Source organism: Jaculus jaculus, chromosome 1 (genome assembly GCF_020740685.1).
Source record: "Jaculus jaculus isolate mJacJac1 chromosome 1, mJacJac1.mat.Y.cur, whole genome shotgun sequence".
NCBI lineage: Eukaryota > Metazoa > Chordata > Mammalia > Rodentia > Dipodidae > Jaculus > Jaculus jaculus.
The window spans coordinates 191,469,588-191,496,027 of record NC_059102.1 but is presented as its reverse complement, the minus strand read 5'-3'; the positions used below and the strand labels follow the sequence as shown (position 1 = coordinate 191,496,027).

Genomic DNA, 26,440 nt, shown 5'->3' with positions numbered 1-26,440 from the left:
ACGCCTGGCTTTGGAGGTTCATTTCTTTAAGATAACTTGCAACTCCTGAACCTAATTTAAAAACTGTCTTCTGTAATCTTCAGTTTCAGAAATAATGGTTCTCTGGAGCCATTCAAACTTCTGTTCATTTTCTGACAACAGATTGCTTAGCTGGGCTCAATGCTTTGTATAGGTGCTTTCCTATGTAATTTCACATACTTACACTTTTAGCTTTCCAGCTGACTCTGGTTGGGTACCAGCCTTGCTTTCTATTGACTTATGTGTGAATGTTTGTCAATTTTCAATTATATTCTTCTAGAAATGAAAAATTATGGACTAGTTTAAATTTCATTTTGGTAGGCTTCCTTTCTCTTGTAAAGATTTTTTAAATATATATTTTTTATTTATTATTTGAGAGAGAGGGGGAGAGAGAGAGAGGAAGAGGCAGATAGAGAGAATGGGTGTGGTAGGGTCTCCAGCTTCTGCAAGTGACCTTCAGATGCATGTGCCACCTTGTGCATCTGGATTACATGGTTCCTGGGGAATTGAATTTGGGTCCTTAGGCTTCATAGGCAAGTGCCTTAACCACTAAGCCATCCCTCCAGCCTGATGTTTTTATTTTCAATAGGCAATTTTATAGAATACACTTCCAAGAAAGATAGCTCTCCCTTAGACTGTTTTATAATTGGATAGGTGACTAAAGAAAATTACTATATATCAGAATCCAGAAGTGCTATAAAAGGAAATCTTTGTTTCCATTCTACAGATAGGTAGGCTCTTAATATTTTAAGCACATGTAGCAGATTCTAACCACTACTCAAGCACATACTCAACTAGTAGCTATGATTTGTTCAGCTACTAATCCTATAATCAAAAAAGGAATTCTTTAAATATGCAATTAGATTTAGAAATGATAACAAGTATTAAAAAAGCTATGGATTAAAATACATTATTTTATTTTTTTCTCACCTAAAAAAATCAAGCAACTCAAGAGTTAAGATATACATAAGCTTCTCAAATTTATCCTAATAAAATTCTGAATATTATACAATTTCTACAGAAACATACAGTGTATCAAAATCTGCATAAATCAAATTTATAAAATGTGTAGAAATGCATAGTGATATTATCAACTTACAAAGCAAGGACATGGGAATTATTTCCAAAGCAGCTACACTACAGTAGAAAATGGTTATTATGGCAGCAGCTTCTGATGTTTTTCATGTTTGGTAAAGTTTCTCATTTCAGTATACAGAGTCTTGGTCATAGAGTATCTTCTTAACAAATTGCACAAAATACCCATTTAATTAACCCATAAAATCATATGCATAGTTTTATGTGCCACCTTTCTTAGGCCTATGCATAGATAAGGTTATAATCTCCTCAACAAGGAAAATGATGTCTATTGCAAATACGCAAGTAATTACCAAGTTTTTTAGTTTCTTTTTTATGATTGATTTATTTGCAATTGTATAAGCATATAAATATTTCTTTTTAAATATCTCTATAGATGAGTGAAAGTTAAAATGGTTGATCACAGATCAGTATCAAAATACAAATTGACAATCCAAAATTATAAATAACACTCTGTTTAGGATGTTTTAACTTTTGTTCTCCAAATTGAAGAACTAAGCTTGGAGAAAACAAATTTGTAGGCTTTTCTTTTAAACAAATATAGTTTTTTCTGTTTTTAAGCTTTATTTAAAAATATTTCCTTCTGGCAGTAGTTTGTAAATTCCTCTCATTGCAATGGTACCATGATTACAAGATCAAACATGTTTCATTTACTTTTCATTCTCAATCTTATCACATTTTTTTGGCACTCAACTTAGGCATTTTAATCTTTTGGGTAATAGAAGACTATTTAGGAAATAAGACTAAAATGACTATTTTCAATATTTGGTTCTCCTCTAGTAGTATAGTCTCAATGTTCAAATCATCTCTTCAATGGTAAAAATACTAATAAAAGCACATTTCCTAAAAAAGAAATAAAGCACTGTAGAACTATCAATTTAACAGAAAGTAGCTCACATTTGTTGATAAACTATATTCCTAAATAGTGTTTTTCATTGTAAAAATGTACAGGGAATTTCTTTAGAATGAAGTACTGAGGCATCAACTTATTCTTGTTTTCACAGGTTACACAGCTTGAGTTGTACTGCACAGGCATCTTCCCAGGCTTGGTCTAAGGGCTCGGAAAGTCTTACCCTACTTAGAACGAAACTTTGATGTGTTTATACTGGTGCTTTATTTTATTATTATTTATTTACTCCCAACCCCCTTTCAAGTTTCAAAACAAAGATTTATAGTTTTCCTTTACTGATAGATAGTGGGGGAAAGAAGATTGCAAATGTCTGTGGGTGATTTTTCTCTAGTTGGAGGAAGCCTTCTTTGCTCTCCTAAGAGTTGAAAAACAGATGGCACTGAAAATGCCAGCAGGTGAAAGGGTCAATGCCACAAAAAATCTTTAAACCCTATGGAATTGCCTTGAAATGTTCCAAATTGTCATTCTTGCTAAGCCGTAAAATATTCATAGGCAATGGTAACATGTAAATTCATTTCTGAGTAGTAAAAATATTTCCCATACCGATGACAGTTCACCCAGTCATTACCATTCTATAAATTTCATCAAAAGCTCTCAAAAAATACACTGAGAAATGAAAGAGGCACTAAATGTGTTGAAATTCACCTTTCAAAAAAGCAGCATGACTGTGAAGGAAGGCCACCGTGGCTTGTCACCTGTGGCAGTGCTTCAAAAAGATGTACAATTAAATACACAACAGGTTGATAATCACCATGTCATATATGAAAGTCTGGTTACTCCAACCTTTTTTCAAGTGTGTAAAAAAAAAAACCAAAAAATAAACTAAAAAATCAAACTGCCTTTCAGACCCCTGAGTGTAATCCCAAAGAAGACAACATGCTTTTAACTCTGTTCTCACAAAACAGAGTTAAAGGCATAATTTTCCAACATCATCTTAAAAACAAAACAGAAAGGATGTAAACATCTACATAGTTTAAGGTAAAAGCAGTTTTGTAAACAGTAACTGCAGATGATAATGTTATTGTAAAATCACAGTTTATATCAATGTCCTTCAAACTGATCAGAGGTTCCAGGTTTGGAGCTGTACAGAATTAATTGTTGCAGCAGGTTCCAGGCGGTTTTCAGTCCTGTGTAAATATATTTGTCAGTAGGTAGATTGTTGGTTTCTCTTACTCTTTCTAAACACTGTGGATGTTATTCATTTCCCACTTTTGAGTCATTTTACTGGAGTCACAATTGGCAATGAACACTTGATGTAGGACTTCTGAGCGATCTAAGCACTTTCCTGAAGGAATGTGAGTAAATCTATGCAGGGTCTGGAAGACAGAGTAAGGACAAACAAGTTTTCTGTTTGGACTTTATGATATCACTGACATTAGAAATCAATGGACAAGCTTAAACCAACCATGCATCAGATTCTGGATTTCTCTTGCCTGTAAACAGTCTAAGTCCTTTAGTTATTATGTCACAATATACTGCTGGTACATAAAATTCAATGTATAAAAACCCAAGTTCATTATCTGCCCCATCCAAACCTTACTACTCTCATTCCTATTCCAGCTAAAGGTAATAGCTTTCTGGTCCATAGAAAATTTTGCATATTCACTTATTCATATTATACCAGTTCTTGATGGTATCTTTTCAATGTGTCTTGTTTATATTTCCTTTCTCCACTGAATGCACTCTAGTTTAATCTGTGTCATATATTGTACAAATGTTCAAAGCTTCTCAGAGTGAGGTCCTTATGCTATCTGAGACTATATATGTTCAGACAAAATTATTTTCAAAATGCCAAGGAATTAATTTACTTTTCTTTCCACTGAAGTGACATTTGTACTGTGGGAACAAAAGCAATGGTGAGTAACACCACCAAAACCTTAGCAAAAATCAAGCAATGATAGCAACCTGTGCTAGTAGTCATTGTGACAAACTCAGTTGAAAAAGTAAATTTTCACTTAAGGATTACAAAATGAAGCACTTACAAGCTTATTTATTTTACTAAATCTTGACCCCTCAGTATACTTGAGTGTGTTGTGTGCAGATGTGCATGTGTATGGAGGCTATAAGAAAACATCAAGTGTTCCACCCCGTCACTCATCCATGTGTTTTCCTTGAGACAGAGTCTCCTTCTGGAGTGTGCCGCTTTTTGTGAGCCCCAGGGATTCTTCTGTCTCTACTCCCCACAGGCCAGGGGTTGCAGACTTGCTTGGCATGCTAATCTATTTATGTGGGCACTGGGAATCAAACTCAGGACCAATCAGACCTCCTTAGGCCCTCATTTTTATGCAGGACACACCAATTGCTGAGCCACCTCTCCAGCCCCTTTATACTTTTTAGAAACATTTTATGAGATGAAATGGGAAGTACAAATCCAGTGTTTCCATACAATGAAGTACAATGGTATCCTAAGGAAAGCCTTTGAGGAGTGATGTCTTGTCAGCTTTTTTTCATATAATGTCATTATTACTTGAAAGGACAACTCAACAAAGTGAATATTTAAACTTTGGTAATGCCTGTCAGTATAAGAAAAAAAAAAGACAGTATTTGTTCCATTCATGAAATTTTAATTTCCAAGCAAAAGTCACAAGTTTAGAAAATTACATTTGTACATGAAAACTTTTTGATAAAAAAGATACTTAGTGAGGTAACCCAGCTCAGAAAGACAAATGTCACATGTTCCCTCTCATATGTAGATCCTAGCTACAAATGATCGGACTTCTTTGTGAGTAGGAATAAACTATAAAGTTTACTATAAGTAAAGTAAACTATAAAGGGGATATAAAGGAAATAGAAAGGGGGGGGGCTCCTTAATAGGATGGAATTGTAAGTAGAAGAACAGATTAATGGGGGTAAAAAGACCTAAGTGAGGTCAGGGGAAGAGATTTAGTAAAGGAAAGGTAGAGGGAGGGCTAATCAAAATGTAAGAGGATATAAATAAGTCATATGGAAACCTACTGTTCTGGACAATGGAACTTAGAAGACATAGATTGTCACTAGAAAATTTTCAGTGCCAGGGATGGGATACCTTCCAATGAGTTGGTCAGGGAGGTCACTGATAAGGTGGAAAAAGCTGCACTGCATGCAGTTCAATGGGAGAGAGAGAAATCACTAGTGGAGATACTCAACAGTGGATACTGCAAGCCTTAAATTTGGCCAGCCAGGCCAAATGAGCCAATGTGTGTAATAGTGGCATGTCTGTTATGGGGAAATCAACCACTATTGAATTGGACTGGGGGCCTGCTCCTTGGGAGGGAATACATCCCTGATACTGAAAACCTACAACAGGGGTAGTCATGAGCCCTAGGGGTGTAATGTCTGCTGCTATCTGGCTAAATGTATATACTATGCTCATCAAACTGCCTGGTAAGGACTTCTCTTAATGTTCATACCCATACATTAACACTACTCTCACTTTTGGTTAGAGAATCTCTTTTCAGATGGCAATGACCTTGGGATGACTTAGAAGTCACTGTAGTGCTAAGTGTTCAGCAATGAAACATCTCTATCACATCTTCCAAGGCTGAGAGTCCATTGCGGAAGAGGAGGCGGAAAAAAATGTAAGAGCCAAAGGAAGGGTAGGACTCCTATGTGTTCCTCCAGACACAAAATGGCTTGGATGCCTGTGATCTCACAATGCCTTACACTACCTACACAAGACCATCATAATAGGAGGAAAAGATGATGACATCAAAGTAAACAAACAAGACTGATTGAGAGGGGGAGGGGATATGATGGAGAGTGGAGTTTCAAAGGGGAAAGTGGCAGGAGGGAGGGAATTACCATGGGATTGTGTCTACAGTTATGGAAATTGTCAATAAAAATAAAAATAAATCAATAATTAATTTGTATCTGTCAAAAAAGACTTTTCTGATGGAAGTTGATGTATAGTTGTGGTTTCTGATAATGTACAATGAACTGTATCACCATTGAGAAGATATATATTTTCTAAATTAGTAGTACATAATCTTATAAAAACTCATATGGGTAAAAGAAAGTTCCAGTCAAAAAGTATAAAAGAAACTAATGGATTTTAATGTTTAAAGGATAAAATGTTCACCATATCAAGGTTTGGATTCTACTTTTATGAAATTAGAACTAAAGGAGTTGTGGGCTATTATCAAAGCATAGTCAAAATTTTCTGAAAAGCATCCATTAAACTACCCATTTTTTCCTAAAAAATGTTTGTGTGAGGCTAGATTTTCCTCATATATATTAACTGAAACAACAAAACTTTGTCAGATTAAGTACAGAAAAACATCTAGCTATATTGCCAGATATTAAAAAGATTTCAAAAACTAGAGAAAAATGATATCCCTCTTTTGTGGAAAAAATATAATTATTTTTTCATTTAAAATGTTAACATGTGATATTCATTTTACATCACTTATAAAATTTAAAAAATTCCTTCAATGTCATCTCATATTCCAGAAATACTTTAATGATAATCTACATAAAATTTACTGGGAGGGCACTTCAATATCTTTGTTGTTGTTTTGAAACAATCGCAGCTCAGGCTGTTTTACATGGACAATCTTCTTGCCTCAGCTTCCCAAGTTCTATAATTACAGGCCTAGACCACTACACTGGATGTGTTCATAAAGTTTTTAAGAATGTAAAGGGAACCCAGGGACCAGGAAGTCAGAACTGCTGCTTGAGCTGATATTACTTCATCAGTCCATCATGATATGCTTTCAGAACTCTTCTGGGCCTTTAGGCTTTGCAGGCAAGCGCCTTAACTGCTAAGCTGTCTTTCCAGCCCTGATTGCTCATTTTTCTTATGAAAATAAATGCTCTATTCCTCAGGGTTTAATTTTCTTCCTATTTTACATAAAAAATAAAATAAAGGCTAGAGAGATGGCTTAGCAGTTAAGTGCTTGCCTGGGAAGCATAAGGTCCCCGGTTCAAGGCTCGATTTCCCAGGACCCACGTTAGCCAGATGCACAAGGGGCCTCTCATGTCTGGAGTTTGTTTACAGTGGCTAGAGGACCTGGCACACCCATTCTCTCTCTCTCTGTCTCCTTCTCTGTCACTCTCAAATAAATTAAAATGAACAACAAAAAACTGCAACATTTAAAACAACAAAAACAAAAAACCAAAGAACAATAACAACAACAAAGAAATAAGCAATTGACACATGTTTACTCCTTCTTGGTAATTATACATGAAAGACACTAACTGGGAAGATGAAGTTGGGCCATAATATTGTGACTGCATAACAGACAAGTGCCTCCAGGACAGAAAGGGCATAGTAGCAAGCACTAGATGAGTTACGTTGAAGGTTACTCGATTCTTTTTGACTGAAAGTTTTCTCAATGTTTTACTTCATAATAAAATGATTTTAGCTAAAACTAGACTTTGAAAATTATATATAAATCCATTAATTCATTTGAATCTCAATTTGCCACAGTGCTTTAAATATAAATAATTGAAGTGGAAAAACTAGCCCAGATAGTAAGTAGATAGACCTGACCTTTAAAACAAGCAACTGCCTTCCTTTTGCCTCTTTTGTTCAGCAATCAGTGGAAAGGAGACAGCCTGTTTCTAAGGTTATTTGTTTGTCTCTGTCTCCACCTGCTGGACAACATGAAATCTCAACCACATTTTTTCTTTTATTTTTATTTATTTAACAGAGAAAGACGAAGGAGGGAGGGAGGAAGGGAGGGAGGGAGAGAGAGAGAGAGAGACCCAGAGACAGAGAGACAGACGGACAGAGAATGGGTGTGCCAGGGCCTCCAGCCACTGCAAATGAAGTCCAGATGCGTGCGTGCCCCTTTGTGCATCTGGCTAATGTAGGTCCTGGAGAATTGAACCGGAAACCTATCCCTTCAGCCTTTTTTTTTTTTTTTTTTTTAGTGATGTATTTCACTTTAGTGAATGACTCATTTAGATTTTTAACCATCAGATTTAGATTTTAGAACAATAATGATGATTGCCTCATAAAACACTGACTTTTCTGAGTTTCTGAAGTTAGCGCTGAGTTTCCATGGATATCACTGTGGTCTTATTAGATAAAAACACTTCACTAAAGAACAAAAGTAATGCCGCATAGAAAAATGCTTCACTCAGCGTTCAAGAAAATCTACAAATGGCTAAGTGGCTAAGAGAAAAATTTCAGTCAGTGTGGATGTAGATTTCATGTCAATCCCACATGCTAGATGTTATTGAAAATGGAGTAGAAATTGAAGCATACAATACCTTGTAGTACTGCCATTCCTTGAATTCATTCAGGTTACAGTGTGTAATCATAACTTTTGATCCATCAGGCCCTTTTGTCAAACACTGGTCATACTGCATCAGCTGATTTGCTTCATTAATTCGGAAAAGCTATTAAGAAGTAAGAAGGAGGAAATTTAACTTGTAATTAAATGGAACAACTAGCTTATTGTCACAACTTTTCTGCATGGTTGGAACTTTTAGTACGTATTTTGAAAATAGTGAAGACCCTCATTAACACCTTATTATGTTCTTTATTCTTCAGCATGTAATACACAGAATGAGCACTTTAACACATATTTATTATTAACAATGTACCAACAATGGGAAAGTTAGAAACTGGAAACAGACCACATAGTGTTTCATAATCTAGACTGGACACAAGAAAAATATCTATGTAAGGAAGAAAACATATCACTAAAATACATATTACCATCAGTGATCCCTTAGTTTATTGGGAAAAGTGGGGTTACTGAACAACATTAAAAAAACTCAGGGGGTTAGGCTTTTCCATAGTAGTGTTTAATATAGACATCATTCCTACATTCTAAATGCTTGTAATAGAATCAGTACCCCTTAAATAAAAATTTTAACATTGCTAGATCTTTACTGAATATATAGCCTATGGAAACAAAATTATCTAATTAATAGCCAAACTAAATCCTGCTGGAGGCTGGTCAACCTGAGTAGGAAAGTTGACTTACCTGGTTCCCTCCCATCCTGTGACAGGGTCCTAGTTCAACAAAGCCTCCGTTGGTTTTCCCCATGCTATCAATGCAGTATGCAGTTTCAAAGCCTCTGATCTAAAGGTATGGAGAGAGAACCAAAGGCAGGAAACTTTAGTTTGTCTAAAGTGCTGGCATCACAGTAAAAGAATGTCATATTCAGTACTACAGTTCACACAGAAATTCTGGGGCTATGTAATGCTAGGCTATTAATGTTATTTTTAGTCTTTTAAGTATTCTGGGCACCTCTGTCATCTTTGAAATCATGGCCTTAAAGTCAACAGTGGAATGAGCTTATTGTAACTGAAAATTACCATGATCCATAGATTTACACAGAAGAAAAAAGTAACAGAGGTACAATATCAGAATCATGATAATTCATGTGAGAGAGACAGAGGAAAGCTACACACCATAGTAGTAACAGACACGAGCCCTAGCTATAACAGCATCAAAAGTACTTCTTTCATATGGCTATGAGGCAGTTTAGTAGCTGCCTTCAGGGCTCTTGGGGCCTGCCAGTGTGACTTTTTTCTAGCTATATACAGATAATGTAGGTGAAAAGTAAATACAGTTTCCACCTTTGGAATCGAATTTCATATCAAAATAACCTTTTTTTTTGTTTGTTTTTTTGAGGTAGGGTCTCATTCTAGCTCAGGCTGACCTGGAATTCACTATGACAATCCTCCTACCTCTGCCTCCCAAGTGCTGGGATTAAAGGCATGTGCCACCATACCTGGCTAAAATAACTATTTTTTAAAAGTATATTCATCTCAATTAAATATCACTATATATTTGGATAAAAGATTTCATACAGCAAATAATGACTATGTATTAAGAGCTTTTGAATATACAAAGATGAGCAAGTTGTGGTCCTAAGGTGATAACATTCTGTAGGGGACAACGGGTGTATTACAGGTCAGGAAAAGAAAGTGTACAGAGGAAACAGGCTCTTCTGACTTAAACAGACAGGGGTTTACCCTGGAATGTTCAGGAAGTGCTGAGAAATGAAGTGTGAGGTCACATTTCAGAATGGGAAATTAATCTAAAAATTTAATACTCAGGAATAAGATGGTAAAAGGAAGGCAGAAAACTAATTTAATTCTTTCCTTTCTTCCTGCCTACCTACCTGCCCACCTGCCTGCCTGCCTCCCTCCCTCCCTTCTTCATGTATCCATCCATCAAATACCAAGTGGTACAGTAGCTATTATGTGGCAGGCATACTGTGGCCTCTGATATATCAGTGAGCAAAATCAGTGTCCCTGCCCCAGTAAACTCTCATTTCTAGGAAAAGAAGGACAGAATATGATCTGTCAGAATATCATTTGTGGCACAGAAAAGAGAAAAATGAAAAGCAACTTGAGTGAGGAAGGGGCTAGGGAGCTTCATAGGCTAGTTCTCATTGAGCATTATCTCATTGTCATGGTGAACATACTTGGAGGAGGTGTAAGAGTTACTCATGCTTGCAGATGTCTGAAGGAAGGCATCGGGGGTAGACAGGAGAGTAAAGACAGGAAGTCTGAGCAACAGCAAGGACAGTGTGGCTGGGGAGAAGTGGAAAGGGCAGGGTGAGCACAGGACAGGTGAGCAGAGGGTCAGAACATAACACAGACCTTGGAGGCTATCAGAAGGGCTTTACCTTCATTGGAGGAAATGGGATTTTCTAAGAGGGGTGACAAGACTTGGCTCAACTTAAAAAAAAAAAAATCACTCCGCTTGATGTGTTTAGAACAGGCTATAGGAAGGCCTAAAAGTGAATCTTGGCAAGCAATGATGTTGGCTTAGATGACATAATGAAGAGGCAGTTTCTGGAACTGAATGAATGCTAAGTGTAAGAGAAAGGTGACTCCAAAGAAGCTCCACAGGTTCTGGCTAGAGCAATAAATAATAGGCAGAGGTGGAGCTGGAGAGAGAAGGGGGACTCAATTTTGGGTGTATTGAATAGAAATGCTGGTTGGACTTTCACGTGGAAATATCCAGGATGCAACTGGATATACCCATCTTGGTTCTGGTAGAGATTTGGGCAGAAGACAGAAATGTGAGAGTCATCTGCACTAAAATGGTTTTAAAGCCAGGCGATGGGATAAGTTCAGGAGAATTCCCTCCTCATATAGCAGGCTCTCTGGGAGATTAAAATATAACAAAATCTGGTTGGGACTCTCACAAACTCATTTTCTACTTGTGAGTTAAGCACATTTTGCTGCAACAGGACAGATGAAATAAGAGCATCAGAAAAAAGAAAGATATTAGAAGTACAAATATAATAGTTTGAACCTTTGTAAGTTGCTCCTTTTATTCACAAATGAAACAGATTCTTGTGGATGGATCCTGACCTCTCTTCTTGGCCTATTCTCCCTTCATGACCTCATGCAACAACTTAAACACTGATGGTCCCCAAATGCTCATCTCTACAGTGGTGTAGGTAACCTCCCCATCTATTCTCTGCTGTGTTTCCAGTTTCAGTGTCTGTTATTTAGCTACCCAAATTAAAAACAAACAAAAAACCCCAGCAACAATAAAAACCAGCTGCCATCTGAGCCCTGATCTCTCCACCTCCAGACAAAAGATGTATCTTAAATTTATTACCTAATCTCCATCTCTCCCTTTTCACACTCACCCTCACCCAAGCCACCATCACTTTTCATTGGAACTACCCTACTCATTTCCTAATTGGCACCCTTATTTCTACTCAAAGTCCTCACAGTAGAGTGGTTAAAATGGAAACCTTAATCAAATCATCTTACCTCTGTTTAATTTCCTTCTGTGGTGGTTTGATTCAGGTGTCCCCCATAAACTTAGGCATTTTGAATGCTAGGTTCCCAGCTGATGGAGATTTGGGAATTGATGCCTCCTGGAGGGAGTGTATTGTTTGTTGGGGTGGGTTTATGGATGTTATAGCCAGTTTCCCCATGCCAGTGTTTGGCACACTCTCCTGTTCCTGTTGTCCACCTTATGTGGGCCAGGGGGTGATGTCCATCCTTTGCTCATGCCATCATTTTCCCTGCCATCATGGAGCTTCCCCTCAAGCCTGTAAGCCAAAATAAACCTCTTTTTCCCATAAGCTGCTCTTGGTTGGGTGATTTCTACCAGCAATGCGAACCAGACTGCAACAGTAAAGTGATACTGAGTAGTGGGATCGCTGCTAGACACCTACCTGTGTGGCTCTGGCCTTTTGGAGCTATTTTTCAAGAGGAATGTGAAAGGATTTGAAACCTTGGCTTAAGAGACATCTTGCAGTGCTGTAAGTACAGCTTGATGGACCATTCTGGTCAGATTTGAAAGATCTGAATGCAGTAAGAACTATGGACTGTGTGGATTGCCTTATGAGGGTGAGAAAGAACTTTGCCTGGACTGGGCTAGCAGTTTGTATGAGAAGCTTACTCTTATGCCCATGTCCTGAGAAGTTGTGCAGGGTTGCATTGTGCAGAAATGGACTGGTGTGAGCAGAGGGATATGGCACAGAAAAAATGAAATCTTTGGGCCTAAACTGCTGTCCATTCACCTGTAAATTGTTTGAGAGATTACAACTTTTTTTTAAAAAAAATTTTTGTTTATTTATATTTATTTATTTGAGAGTGACAGAGAGGAGGAGGAGAGAGAGAGAGTGAGAGAGAGAATGGGCACGCCAGGGCTTCCAGCCACTGCAAACGAACTCCAGATGCGTGCGCCCCCTTGGGCATCTGACTAACGTGGGCCCTGGAGAATTGAGCCTTGAACCTGGGGTCCTTAGGCTTCACAGGCAAGCGCTTAACCACTAAGCCATCTCTCCAGCCCAAGAGATTACAACTTTTGAGAATGGGCTAGCTGACCTGCACTGGGGCAGCAGGACACATGTAGACTCTTTTGAAGGAGCCTGAGTTCTCAAGGAGAGTTCTTCAAAGTCTGTTTTATTCACTCCTGGATTAATAAATTGGCACCCTATCTGATATTGTAGAGTATAAGAAATGCAGGAAAGAGAGGGCCATTGAACTTGTAACACGGTCTTGTGTTTTGGAAATGACCATGGGCAGTGTGAAGAAGGATTGTTGGATGCCTGCATGGAGACTACATGGAACCGTGAGGATGAACTGTGGATTGCAGTGGAGATCCAGTGGAGATGCCGGGACTACAAGATGGCTGCTAAGAAAAGCTGCTGGCCTGGATGAAGTTTTCCAGGACTGTGAGTAGCCTAGCTGGAGGGGCAGAATTGGAACTCCAAAGACTTATTGCTGGTTAGAATTATCAGACTTGGAGATTTGTCACTGGCTAGAGCTGTTGGACTTGGAGGTACAGAGTCTGATGTTTGCCCTGTTTAAATCTTGTATTGGTTGAATGTTTCTTTGCCATGCCCAATGCCATCTTTTGCAGTGTGAATGTTTATTCTGTGCCATTATGGTTTTTTTGGGGGGGTGGATTTTGGTATTATGGCTCAGTTAGAAGATCTTAGACTATCATGATATATGAACATCAGTGGAATTGATAAAAAACTATGAGGACTTTTAAAGTTGGACTGAATGCATTGTATTTTATATCATTCATAGATATCAGTTTATGGGGGCTAGGGTTGAAATGTGGTGGTTTGATTCAAGTGTCCCCCATAAACTTAGGTTTTCTGAATGCTAGGTTTCCAGATGATGAAGATTTGGGAATTAATGCCTCCTGGAGGGAGTGTATTGTTGGGGGCGGGCTTATGGGTTTTTTAGCTAGTTTCCTTAAGTCAGTGTTGGGCACACTCTCCTGTTCCTGTTGTCCACCTTACGTGGGCCAGGGGGTGATATCCATCTTCTGCTCATGCCATCGTTTCCCCTGCCATTGTGGAGCTTCCCCTTGAGCCTGTAAGCCAAAATAAACTTCTTTTTCCCACAAGCTGCTCTTGGTTGGGTGATTTCTACCAGTAATGCGAACCTGAGTGCAACACCTTCCATGGCTTATCACCACCCTTAGGATGCAGGCCTCCCTGTACCTAGATCTGACATTCTCACCACAGTGAATTTCTTCTGCTTTTCAAATGTGTCAAGCAGTTTCTGACTCACAGCCTTTGGATTCATCATTTTCTTTGCTTGTAACACTCACACCTGGCTCTTTGGTTGGCACTTTATCATTCAGATTTCAGATTAAATGTCACCTCCTCAGAGAATCTTTCCTTACTCTGTAGCTAAGCAGCTGTTACCACCTTTTGTCATGACTGCTTTCCAGGCCAGTTGCATCTCTCTCTCGCTCCCACTAGCATGCAAGTTCTCTAAGGAAAAGGGCATTGTTTGTAGTGTTTTCTGCCTAGAAGAATGACTGGCACATATTAGGTCCTCAACCAACATTTACTGAATGCATAAATAACAAAGGCACATAGTCTAGAAAGTCCATGGTATTTTCAGTTGCTTATGAGGCATCAGCAAAGATAAGAGAGAACATAATCATAAATGAGGCTACAGGGGGATGGGAAGATGGCCCTGTGGCTAAAGATGCTTGCTTGCAAAGCCTGCTGGCCCACATTCAATCACCAAGCCACCCACCCCAAATAAGCCAGCCTGGCACTTGCTTGAAGAAGCTAGAGGCCCTGGTGTGCCCATATACATACACACACAAATGCAAATAAATAAAAAATTTTAAAAGTGATGCTACAAGGCAAGTCTGTAGAAACAGGAAGATGACAACACAGATCAATGACTTTACCTGATTTTCTTAGGTACCCCTAATTAATTATTTTGACAAGCCCTGAGTGTCTACTGTATGCCTTCTATATGGGATTCCCTGCATTAGTTCATAGGACACAAAGATAATCAAGGTTCTGAAGAAGATGCACTGGTTGGGTTGGGAGATAGGCAAGTTTGGGTAAGAACCTATGGAAAGATCATAGACCTCCATTTCATTAATGAAGTAGGGAGGAATGAAATATGATTGTCAGTATTCATGATCTCCAAGTTGATAGCAATAAGGTAATTTGGAAATAGTTAAGAAAAGGAGTCAGAGTGCAGGACAGGGACTGACAAGTACTGAAGAGGGAGAGTTTTTCAGGCTGTACAACCCCATGTAAAGGCTGGAAGGAGAGGGTGAAGTGGTAATTTAGGGAAAGGGTAGTGGATCTACCAGACAGTTTTCACCCAAATATTTGCCAAGAATTCTTTTCTTTCACTCACACATTTCCATTTCTCTCTGCCTTCTCTCAAATACAGACACCAGACACAGACATGTTGAGGTCTGAACACTAACTGATACTTACTTCTCCCCATTCAACATTTTTGGGAGGCAAAGGGTAGTGTGCAGTGATGTCATAAGCTATTTCTTCCATAAACCACTTGAAACTTTTACAGTTGTGATCTTCTCGAAATTTTTTCAGCTCAGATATATCTCCATATGGTAGTGCCTTTGACTCAGGACGACTAGCGTAGAAGAAGTCTTTATATTCATCCCACCACACCTCCACAACTCTAACATAATTCTGTGAACAGAGAAAATTAATGTCATTATAAAAAGCAAACATAGCCATATTGGTATAAACAGCCCAACTTAGAAATATGATCAAAATAAGGTGAACTCATTTTTATAGGACCTGGCATTTAATTAAACAATGAGAACAAAACAAGTAGGCTAATGACCTTAATATATCATTTGCCAAGTATAAATGTCATGTTCAATTACAAAGTGATATACACAGAATCCAACAACTCTGAGCTGAAAGATCATGAATTTTTTGATATTGTGTGTGTAGACACCAGACCATAACCATCAGGTATTAGTCTTTTTCTTCTCACCTTGTTTTCTGAGACAGGGTCTTGCTGTTTTGTTTTTGTTTTTGCTGGGAAGGCCAGTGTAGCTGTTTTGTAAGCTTTGGAATTCTCTTAGCACATTGGGAATATAGACGATGTGCCAATTTTCATGGGTGCTGGAGCTCAAACTCAGGTCAGGAGGCTTACAGAGCAAGTGCACTTAACCACTAAGCCATCTGCCTAGCCCCAGAAGGTGATTATGCATTCAAAGATAATATATTGTGTTCTGCAAAGACAGGAAGAAAGTGAAGACTCGAGAGGGTCTCTAAGAGGAGCTGGGTGTACACTGGTGCTCTTTCACTCCTCCTTTTCTTTTAATTAGAATCACATTATTGATGTGTGTGGGTAAAGTTTTTACCTTAGAAAGCAACATTAAAAACAAAGTTTTGTTTAATAAAAACTATGACTATAATAAAAAAATATTTTTTAAGATAGGGTCTCATTTTAGCCCAAACTGACCCAGAATTCATTATGTAGTCTCAGGGTGGCCTTGAACTCATGGCGATCCTCCTACCTCAGCCTCCCAAGTGCTGGGATTAAAGGCATGAGCCACCACACCTAGCTCCGTAGAACCAATTCTATAAACTTAAATTAACATCTCCACAGTTGTTTCACTTGAAGAAAAAGCAGCTATTACCCAATATAATTTGACATTGTCATAAACTGATAAAATTTCGCTTTTAAGGTTTTCTAAAATTAATGAATACTTGCATTAATATGTGACTGAACTGTTATTTACTCAATTCAGACCTACTACATCATGAATCAGCACATTTTCTCTGTAGAATGTGACAATAAGCATCCCTGACTTTGTGGGCTACAGAGTTTCTGCAGCAACTATTCAGCTGTGCTACTATGATGAGAAAGCACCCTGGAGGACACACAGACAATGGTGGTCCCAGCTCCAACACAGCTCATCTGGATTGGGTTTGTAGACCATAGTTAATGACCTCTGTTTTATATCGAGAGGAAGAATACTTAAGTGTTCAGATTACATTTTTTTCTGAGCTGCAAGGTAACTATCAAAAGAGTGAATAGGGCTGGAGAGATGGCTTAGTGGTTAAGCGCTTGCCTGTGAAGCCTAAGGACCCCGGTTCGAGGCTCAGTTCCCCAGGACCCACATTAGCCAGATGCATAAGGGGGCGCACACGTCTGGAGTTCATTTGCAGTGGCTGGAAGCCCTGGCGCGCTCATTCTCTCTATCTGCCTCTTTCTTTCTCTGTCGCTCTCAAACTAAATAAATAAAAAGGAACAACAACAAAAGAGTGAATAGATCACCGGATCAAACAAACAAAAACCTTCAGGAATAAATTAGATGTGGAGTTGAAAAATCTGCATACTGGAAACAACAAATTATACAAAAGACAAATAAATGGAAATACAACCTGTGTTCACAGACAGGAAGAACTAGCATTGGTAATATTAACGGTATGGAGGTTTTTTAAGATTTAGTTAAGCAAAGCACATACTCATACACCACACCATACATACTACTCACAAGAAAAAATAGAGAGCGAGCCAGAGATTTATCCCCATTGTGGGTGGGGGAGATAGTGTAGTCTATGAAGTGCTTGCCTTACAAGCATGATGACCTGAGTTTGACCCCAGGTGCCAGGCATGGTGGTGCATGTCTGTAACTCCAGCACAGTAGAGGTGGAAACAAAAGGATCCCTGGAATTTGCTGAGAGACACTGTGTCAAAAAGGTGGACAGTGTATCTGAGAATAATACCTTAGGTTGTTCTCTGGTTACATACAAGCAGCTGTATGTACATGAATACACAGACACACACATACACACACCACACACACACAAAAGAGAGATTACCTTATTCAATGAGCTCACAGTGGTGCACTGACTACTATATTGTGCTACATAAATGTCAGTTCTCTATCCTCTTTTAACAAAAATCTCACCTTTAGAGTTGGAGAAGACCCAACATACAGGGGTGGAGGGTTTCCTTGCCAGCCCTCAAGACGGTAGATGTGTCCAACACGGGAACACGGGACAAACAATAATTTGCCACCACACTGCCATATCTACCAAGGAAATATTTGTTGTGAAAGTTATTTCACATTTAAAAATAAGTTATAATTGAAATTTGTTCTGTAAATGTAAATCTTTATTTAGACACAAGGTCTACACAAAATTCTAAGCTAACCAATTCTAAAATACTTGATTAAAATCACACATAATGACAAAGAAGGCAATGGTAATAATAAGTTACTACTAACGGGTCTCTCCCCATATACCTGTAACCCTAGCAGCCGTGTCTCAATATAAACTTGCAAAAATAAGTTTTTCAGTCTTAACATCACTTGCCATTTCAATGAAGATGTATTCCTTATCTTGATGGTTGTTAGAATAACCTCCTACCTGGCTTCCTTACCTTCATCTCCTCTCTACTAACTCTATCCTTATCTACTGCAAGAGATTATTATAGCTGAAGGACAGCTCTAGGTCATGCTATTCAACTCAGTGTCTTTGATAGGTCCCTCTTGCTTCGAATAAGACGAAAATCTCCTACAGATTCTTCAGCATGGCCCCACTGTATTTTCTTGGGTGTCTCCCTTGTTCATGCTTTCTGACTCTGTCAAACACCAACATACATTTTACACATACATGTATCTTCCCACATTGTCCCTCTCTTGGGAGTCCTGCTCTCCTTCATTTACTTATCAATATCATCCTTGTTCTACCTCACGTTCTACCTTCAACGTGTCATGTCATTTCCTTTTCTTTTTCTTTTTTTTCTGAGGTAGGGTCTCACTCTAAATTAGGCTGACCTGAAATCCACTATGTATTCTCAAGGTAGCCTTGAACTCATGGCAATCCTCCTACCTTTGCCCCCTGAGGGCTGGGATTAAATATCCAGCTGTCATTTCCTTTTTAATATATTTTTATGTATTTGCAAATAGGGAGGGAGGGAGGGAGGGAGGGGATGAGTCTGGTCATGCCAGCATCTCTTTCCACTACAAATTTCAGAAGCATGGTTTTATGTGGGTGCTAGGGAGTTGAACCCAGGCTTTCAAGCTTTGCAAGTACTTCAACAACTGAGCAATTTCCCCAGCCTGGCATGTTATGGCTAATGTGTCTAATCTCCTCTTATCAAATATAAGGTCCTTGGGGAGCAAGGATTTGTTACTCCTAGTGTTCCTCAGAGTGTAAAGCATAGGACATTTAAAACAATAGGAAGTGGGGCTAGAGAGATGGCTTAGCAGTTAAGGCACATGCTTGCAAAGCCTATGGACGCAGGTTGGTTTTTCCAGGTCCTATGTAAGTCAGATGCACAAGGTGTCGCATGTGTTTGGAGTTCACTTGAAGTGGCTGGAGACTCTGGTGTGTCCATTCTCACTCTCTGTGTGTCTCAAATAAATAAATAAATAAATAAAAATAAAATGTTAAAAAAACCAAGAGGAAGTGAAAACCTGTTCAACTCAAACTATGGTCTCCTCTAATTCCCTCCCTTCTCTCTGAAAGTTGGGTGGGGTGGAGCATGGAAGGCACTGTTGCTTAAGGGCTGGGAGGTGCTCCAAGGTCAGCCTGAGGATGCCCATCAGTTGGCACTGTGTGTCTTGTATCACTCCATCCTACAGTGACAGAGGGGAACTATCCAGCAGATGGTTAACTGTAGCCCTGGTACACACAGACTCTTCCAAGGGATACTATAATTGAGACTCCAAGATACAGAAAAAAAAGAAAAAAAGGAGAGAGATTGGGAGAAGGGAGGATTTCCATTTCTGAAGCTTATTGGCTACAATTTGGAGCTAAACTCTGCAAACACATAAGTCTAAAGCTTGTTTTTTTGATTTATGTACCAACCCCCCATATATTGTAAAGGATTCCTGATATTTTGAAGAAATGCATTAGACAATTTTTTTTTGGAAAGAACTAAATGTCACAAAAATTAATAACTACTTAGAATAAGGTATTTAAATGAAACGGTACCTTGTATGAGATTTCAAAGTTTTCACCGCCCCAAATCTGGAGACCTGGATCATAAAGACCCAATTCAAAGAAGAACTCTCTTTCAATGGCAAATAATCCCCCAGCCATAGCGGGAGACCTATGAAAAAGAAACACTGCAGTAACCATTGAAGACAAGCCCCCAGCTTCCCTTCACCAGCAGAGAGCAAGCCTTTGAAATACAGCCCAAGTTTGCACAGAGAGACAAAACTGATGGCCAAACACTAAGAAACTATAAATCTTTCAGAAAAAAAATGTGTTCACCATCCCTTGATGAATTTACCAAATTTCTAAATGAAACCAAGTAAATTCATTACAAATTAGAGGATTGTGTCATTTCACCAGTAGAGGGCATCTTGGTTCCATTGTGGACTTAGATAAAATTAAAAAAATAAAAAATAAAAAAACCCTTTGAGCCACAGTGCCATGGTCTGCTAACTGCTGCTTCAGTGATTCATGAGTCATTCTAGGATGAAGGAAACCATACAGCGTGGAAGAAGTCTGTCATTTTTTTAATTTTATAGTTCAAGGTCTTGTCAAATAAGGGTGCACATCACCTTAGGACTGCCCCGGTTGGAGTTTGTAAATGTAGCATGGAGCAACACAGTAAGGACATGGTCGCTTACTGTGTCAGTAAGGGTGCAAAAGGATGTGGTCTTTCTCAAAAGGATCTTGACCTGGGCACATTTTATTGGCAAGAAAAAAAGATCTGGTAGCTCTTTAGGGACAAGTAACTCCAACTACTGGGAGAAAAGATAGCAGCAGAATTTCCTTGGGTCCTATGTGCTCCTTCATCTTTGCTAAAAATTATTAGTAATGATCATATTTCTTAAGTATTAGAGAAGTAATTACTACTAGGGTAGCCTGCTCATCATTCACACCTAATATTCAATCTATCATTGAGTTAGATTAATTCTAACTTAAAAACATATTTTGAATCTGTCTACATCTTTTCCATTTCTCTGCTACCTTCTAGGCCAAACCCACTTGTATCTTTTATTTTGTTCTATCCCTGTGCAAATCTAATCACCCAGCAGCCAGAGATGCTTCCTCAAAGTGGGCGGCAGGATGTCAGTCTTCCCTGGTGTCTGGCTCCCTCTCCCAGAGTTTCCACTGCTGCTCTTGTCTTGGATTCCAAGCTACAATCTTTCTGTCACTGAAGACCTTTCCCAATCCTCCAAGATTCACTAGGTTTAGGCTTCACTAGGTCCAACCCAGAAGCTTCTGGTATCTGTGATTTCTCTTCATGCTACTTCTTATAGCTGCTGTCCTCATGGTTTTGGTGACTTCAGTATCAGTATGGTTTAAACTCCATGACAGAACGTATCTTTAAGAATATATGTATTTTTATGTTGGGGATATGGCCAAACATCGTTGCTTAAGAAGCATGCCAGCCTGAGTTTGATTCCCCAGTCCCTCAAAGCCAGATGCACATGGTGGTGCATGGGATTTATCTGCTGCAGCAGGAGTCCTAGGTGTGCCCATTCTCTCTCACAAATAAAATAAATAAATAAATAAGTAAATAAATTTTCAGAATGTGTTCTTCCTGGCTGGCACATAGTAAAGCACTCAGTAAGTATTTGTGGAATGGATAATGAGTTTGGTAGTATTTTTAATACTAACATCAAGAGAAAGTTATTCTCTTATGACTTTTCTTCTTAAAATATGCTGCCTAGGGCAGGAGTGATGGCTTAGGGGTTAAGGCACTTGTCTGCAAAGCCTAAATACACAGGTTCAATTCCCCCGAACACACATAAACCAGATGCACAAGGTGGTGCATTCATCTGGAGTACATTAGCAATGCCTAGAAGCCCTGGCATGCCCATCCTCTCCCTCTGCCTATCTCTTTCTCACCTCTACCTATCTCTTTCTCTCTCCCTCTTAAATAAATAAATAAATACATTTTAACATACAAACTGGTCAAAGGGAAACTTCCCTTAAAATTTCCTACTTCACTTAAAAAAAAGTCTACCATGGAATTAACAGGAATATACATGTAGTGAGGCCCTTATTTATTTTTTTCCCAGGTTATCTGCTCACTTAAAATAGGCTGGCAGATTACTGGACTATTGTGAACATGACGTTTTCAAATGAAAATTTTTAAGGTGTCCAATAAAGCTTGAAGTTCTGAAATTTCCTCATGTTGGCCATTCAGTGTCTTCATATTGCGACATGCCCAAATCCCACAGCATTTCCACAACATGGAAGCACTTGCCCCAGTGTTATAGTCTTGCCAGCAGTGGAACAGGGAGGAAGAGACCAAAAGTAGAACCACAGGACCAAAACAATAAGTAAAAAATAAAAATAAAAATAGACACATATTGGAAATAACTACACTAACAGTTAAGCAAACATTTCATTGGAGTCGCTGTTTTTTGAAAGACAGTAAAATATTCCAATTAAAAGGGCTGGAGAGATGGCTCAGTGGTTAAAGGCGCTTGCTTGCAAAAGTTTGATGGCATGGGTTCTATTCCCCAGCACCTATAAAGCCAGATGCACAAAGTAGAGCATGTGTATGGAGTTCCTTTGCAGCGGTAGGAGGCCCTGGTGCACCCATTCTCTCTCTCTCCCCCTCTCTCTCAAATAAATATATATTGAAAATAAAAACATAAAAAGAGAGTAAAATAAATTGTCCTATTTGAAGAACCACAAGAAGGGATAATCACTGATTGGAGATAGAGTTTCTTTTAATCAAGCATTCCTTTGAGAATAAAGCAATAAAAGAAGTCTGCTTAATATATTCCAAAACCATGTACTTTTACTCATTATATTCAACTGATATAAAAATTAGTATTTAAGCATTATCATATAAAACACAAGGGATAAAAACCCAAAAATCTCTTGCTAGTGTCTTTCAATGTTAACATTATACTCAAGTCTTTAAAGTGTAAATTAAAGTCTCGGATTATCAGTAATTTATGTCTTTTGAATTTATAGAATGACACTGTCATCAAAAGAACATAATCTGTTATCTTGTCTTCTAGGACAAGAAAGGTTTTTTTTTTTTTTTTTTTCCCTCTCTCACTTGTACTTAAAATTAATAACGCTTTCTAATTTTTCCCCCCAGTGGAAGAATGTAATCCTCATCAATGGAGCTTGCATTTAGGGTGGAAGCAATTACAAAGTAGCAAATGGGATTTCAAAGCTCTGAGACCGTGTAAGGAACAAGGTTCTTTGAGAATCTGCAACAGCATCTACAGTCTTAGCAAGTTCTCAGCTCGGCAAGAGGTTAATAGGTTAGCAGCAACTGGAGAAAAGAGAAATAGGTAAGTGATTTAGTGATTACCGATACGGTTCAGTTTTTGTCTTTCTCAGTCTCTTCTCTCGAGAGGTCAGAGGCACCCGTTTCCAGAGCATACTCCAGTCCCATGCTCCTCGGGCATACCCATCTTCATCACCACCCCCTTGGGGGACAATTTCATATGTGTTGCCATTTATGACATCTATAAGCGGCACAGTGCAAATGGTTCTGTGTTGTTTTGATGCCAGCAAAGGTCAAATGGAAACGTGTATATGGACATATTTATACGAGGTCATGGGGAAGGAAAAGAAACAGGACTTAGGTAAATGTTCAACATAAAAAAATAAAGTAATAAGTCTTTACCGATAAGGTTCAGTTTTATGCTTTCTTTTGGCCTTTTCCTTGTGGCTTAGAGGAATACGTTTCCATAGTAAACTCCAGTCCCAGGCCCCTCTGGCAAAGCCATCTTCATCCCCACCTTGCTGTGGTTCAATGGAATAATCATTCCCATCTATGTAATCTATTAGAGGCACAGTACATGTAGTTCTGAAACATTTACAGAAAATGAAAATGCATTTAAGAACCCAAAACTGACTCATTTAGCATGCCTAACTACTTTGTCTCCTTTGTACTGGATTTGTTTTTGCATTAGGAAACTTGACTATCTAATGGGGAAATAGAACAAAAGAATGTCTTAAGGACGCTCTTAGCATGAGGGCAGAATAGAGGAGAATGTCCCCAGCCCCTATAAACATCTGAGCAAAAGAACCAAGCCACTGAGCTTACCAGGGTTTTCTCTAGCAACTATCCCATAGTAATTCTATATTACTTTCAAGATTTCTTTTTCTGTCTGCTCCTTTTTGTGTCTGTCATTAACAGTTAATGTGTGTTTTCTGCATGCACTTCCACTGAAAGCACTTGTGCATTACATCCGCTGATAGCTTATACATCATTCTTGCCAGCTTCTCCCAACTCTGTTTCTGTGGAAGGAGTTATTGTGAACATGTATTTCTGTAGTTTAGTCTCCTTCCCTCCTTTCACTGCCAAATCAAAAAGTTCTGGCTTCTATTGCTGCTTAACAAAAAATAAGCACCATCCCCCCAAAAGTGGAAGAACTTAAAAATTTGGAGGAAAAAAAGAAATCTTGTATTTGGGCTTTGTAAAAATGCTCATACTGTATAGCCAGCCAGTGGACATAAAACTGACATTATAAAAATAATGTGAATTTGGGTTGACAGTTTTTTACCAAATTTGGGGCAAGTTATTTAATTTTTCAAAGCCTCTCTCTCTATTTTTTTTTTTTTTTCTGCAAAGTAGAGCTAATAATCTCTGCCTTGCAGGGTTGCTGCAAGGATTAATTCAGCCACCATGTGCAAAATGTTTACAATAGCCATCTATATTAAATCTTGTGATGATAAAATCTCTCACAGTTCTTCCTGTGACTCATACCATTCAGGGGGGCCTGTACCATTTTCCTAGATTCTGAAGCAACAAATACTCTTGGAACTAGAAGAGTGATGCTACCTTCTGAGATTTCAGACATTTCTGGAAAGTTAATGGTGATCACTACATTTCCATGGAATGGTTATCTACTTTAAGCCTTGATGTTTCATAGGAACCCAAAACTTAACAAACAAATAGCTGGTTCTTTCTATTGATGATATTAACTTAAGAGTACATAAAAGCCCCAATAGTTAGAATTTCAAAGCATGTTTCTTCAAGTTTTCAGAATTTTTACACAGTTTAGAAGGAGCAATTAGTATTATTCTTAAGAGACAGTCTGCGGACTTAGAGGAAGTCTCCACAGGATCAAAAGATGACTCTCTAGGGGAACACCTACTTTCTCCTAAGTACCAAACTGGTGACATTTGAATCAGCCCAGTGGACCAATCTAGCTTTACCCAGGAATCAAATAGCTCAAAGAAACACTTAAAGCACAATGTCTGATGAACTCATCAAAACTGGAATCAAAGAAGGAGGATATTATTTGTCCTTCTAGGACAAGGTTTACTTTTCAATTCGAAAAGAAAAAAAAAAAAAAAAAAAGCAAGGTACTGTTACCTGTCCTTAGATATGGGAGCTACAAGTGGTGCATACCAGTTAACTGCCACCTCACAGTGGGCATCAAGGTAAATCAAAACCTTAAAAAAAAGAGGCAGGGTGAAAGAATACTCCTCATATATGGTACATCATATATCACACACAATTTACAATTAAATGCTAATGAAAAGTAGCATGTTAGTTAATTTTGCATATAAATTATCCGTTCAAGCTAGCATTCTCATTCCAATAAAAAAACTTGATGGGTAATTAAAATTGTATATGCCATTTTAGTTACTAAGTGGAAAATGCTGATACCGTGGATAGCAAATTCTTCCTACCTGTCCAAGTTTAGCCTTCTGAGCACCAATACTTCGTGCTTGAATTAAACCTTCTCTTCTCTCATTTCGAAATACCTTCACAAGGCCATTCCACAGCTTAATGTAGTCATCCAGTTTTTCTTTTAAGTGTTCTGTGAATGAAAAATTCAATTAACATTGTAAATTAGACTTTCATAGGCATGCATTTTTTTCCTCTTCAAGAAATAAGGATAGGATTTTAATGTCTTGGAAAGTCAGTAATTTTACATGGGTCAGACTGAATGTTTAACTGATTAAGATGGAAAATAAGGGCTGGAGAGATGGATCAGAGATTAACGGCACTTGCTTGCAAAGCCCAACGACATGAGTTAAATTCCTCAGTACCCACAGATGCACAAAGTGGCACATGTGTCTAGAGCTCATTTGCAGTGAGGTGACCATAACACACCCAACACACTCTCTCTTTTTCTACCTCTTTCTCTCTCAAAAAAAAAAAAATTAAGGGGATGGAAAGATGGCTTAGTGGTTAAGGCATTTGCCTGCAAAGCCTATGGATCCCGGTTTGATTCTCCAGGACCCATGTAAGCCAGATGCACAATGGGGCACATGCATCTGGAGTTTGTTTGCAGTGGCTGTAGGTCCTGGCATGCCAATTCTCTCTCTCTCATAAATAAATAAAATACTTTTAAAACGATGGAAAACATGAGCTAGGTAGGTGGGGTAGCTGAGTGGTAATGTATGTATGTCACATTAGAGTGCTCTGAGTTCAATCCCTAACCACTCTCTCCCTCAAAGAAAAAATGATGGGAGATTAAGTATATTACTTAAGTAAAACTTTAAGCTTAATATACAGAGAAATTCACATGATGATAAAACTGATAAACTTCCAGGCACAACTTTTTTTTTATTTTGCAGTTGTCGAGACTGCTAAAGATGTATAGTTTACTAATAATATCGGACAATTTCATTGGAATTTGTACAGGTTGTTTAATTTTGTTGGAACATCTTTCTCTAACCATAATAGGTACTGAAAGTTGCCTTGCTGTGATGAAAATGATTCCTACCAAGTCAGCCAATAATCAAAAAAACCTCTTTTCTCCATATCTTAGCATTGCAAGTATGTGCATAATTAGGTTATAATTGTTGTAATTAGATATACATACATGTTTATAG

The 26,440-nt window shown here is 38.4% G+C and overlaps 1 protein-coding gene across 2 annotated transcripts in view; it reads right to left on the bottom strand.

Moving 5' to 3' along the window:
• Positions 1-949: 949 nt before the first annotated feature.
• The window catches only part of Galnt7 (polypeptide N-acetylgalactosaminyltransferase 7), a 181,539-nt gene continuing 156,048 nt past the window's right edge, over positions 950-26,440 (bottom strand). Inside the window, exons 4-12 of one of the 2 annotated variants that reach the window (XM_004657137.2) lie at positions 25,289-25,419; positions 24,969-25,048; positions 23,271-23,453; positions 19,649-19,766; positions 17,617-17,739; positions 15,155-15,373; positions 8,941-9,039; positions 8,219-8,347; positions 950-3,339 (exon numbers count right to left, since the gene is read on the bottom strand). In XM_004657137.2, the coding sequence (XP_004657194.1) occupies positions 3,202-3,339; positions 8,219-8,347; positions 8,941-9,039; positions 15,155-15,373; positions 17,617-17,739; positions 19,649-19,766; positions 23,271-23,453; positions 24,969-25,048; positions 25,289-25,419 (1,220 nt within the window). In that variant the 3' untranslated portion in view covers positions 950-3,201. Of the gene's footprint in view, positions 3,340-8,218; positions 8,348-8,940; positions 9,040-15,154; positions 15,374-17,616; positions 17,740-19,648; positions 19,767-22,952; positions 23,136-23,270; positions 23,454-24,968; positions 25,049-25,288; positions 25,420-26,440 lie in introns of both variants that reach the window. The other variant, XM_004657136.2, reaches the window with a different exon arrangement.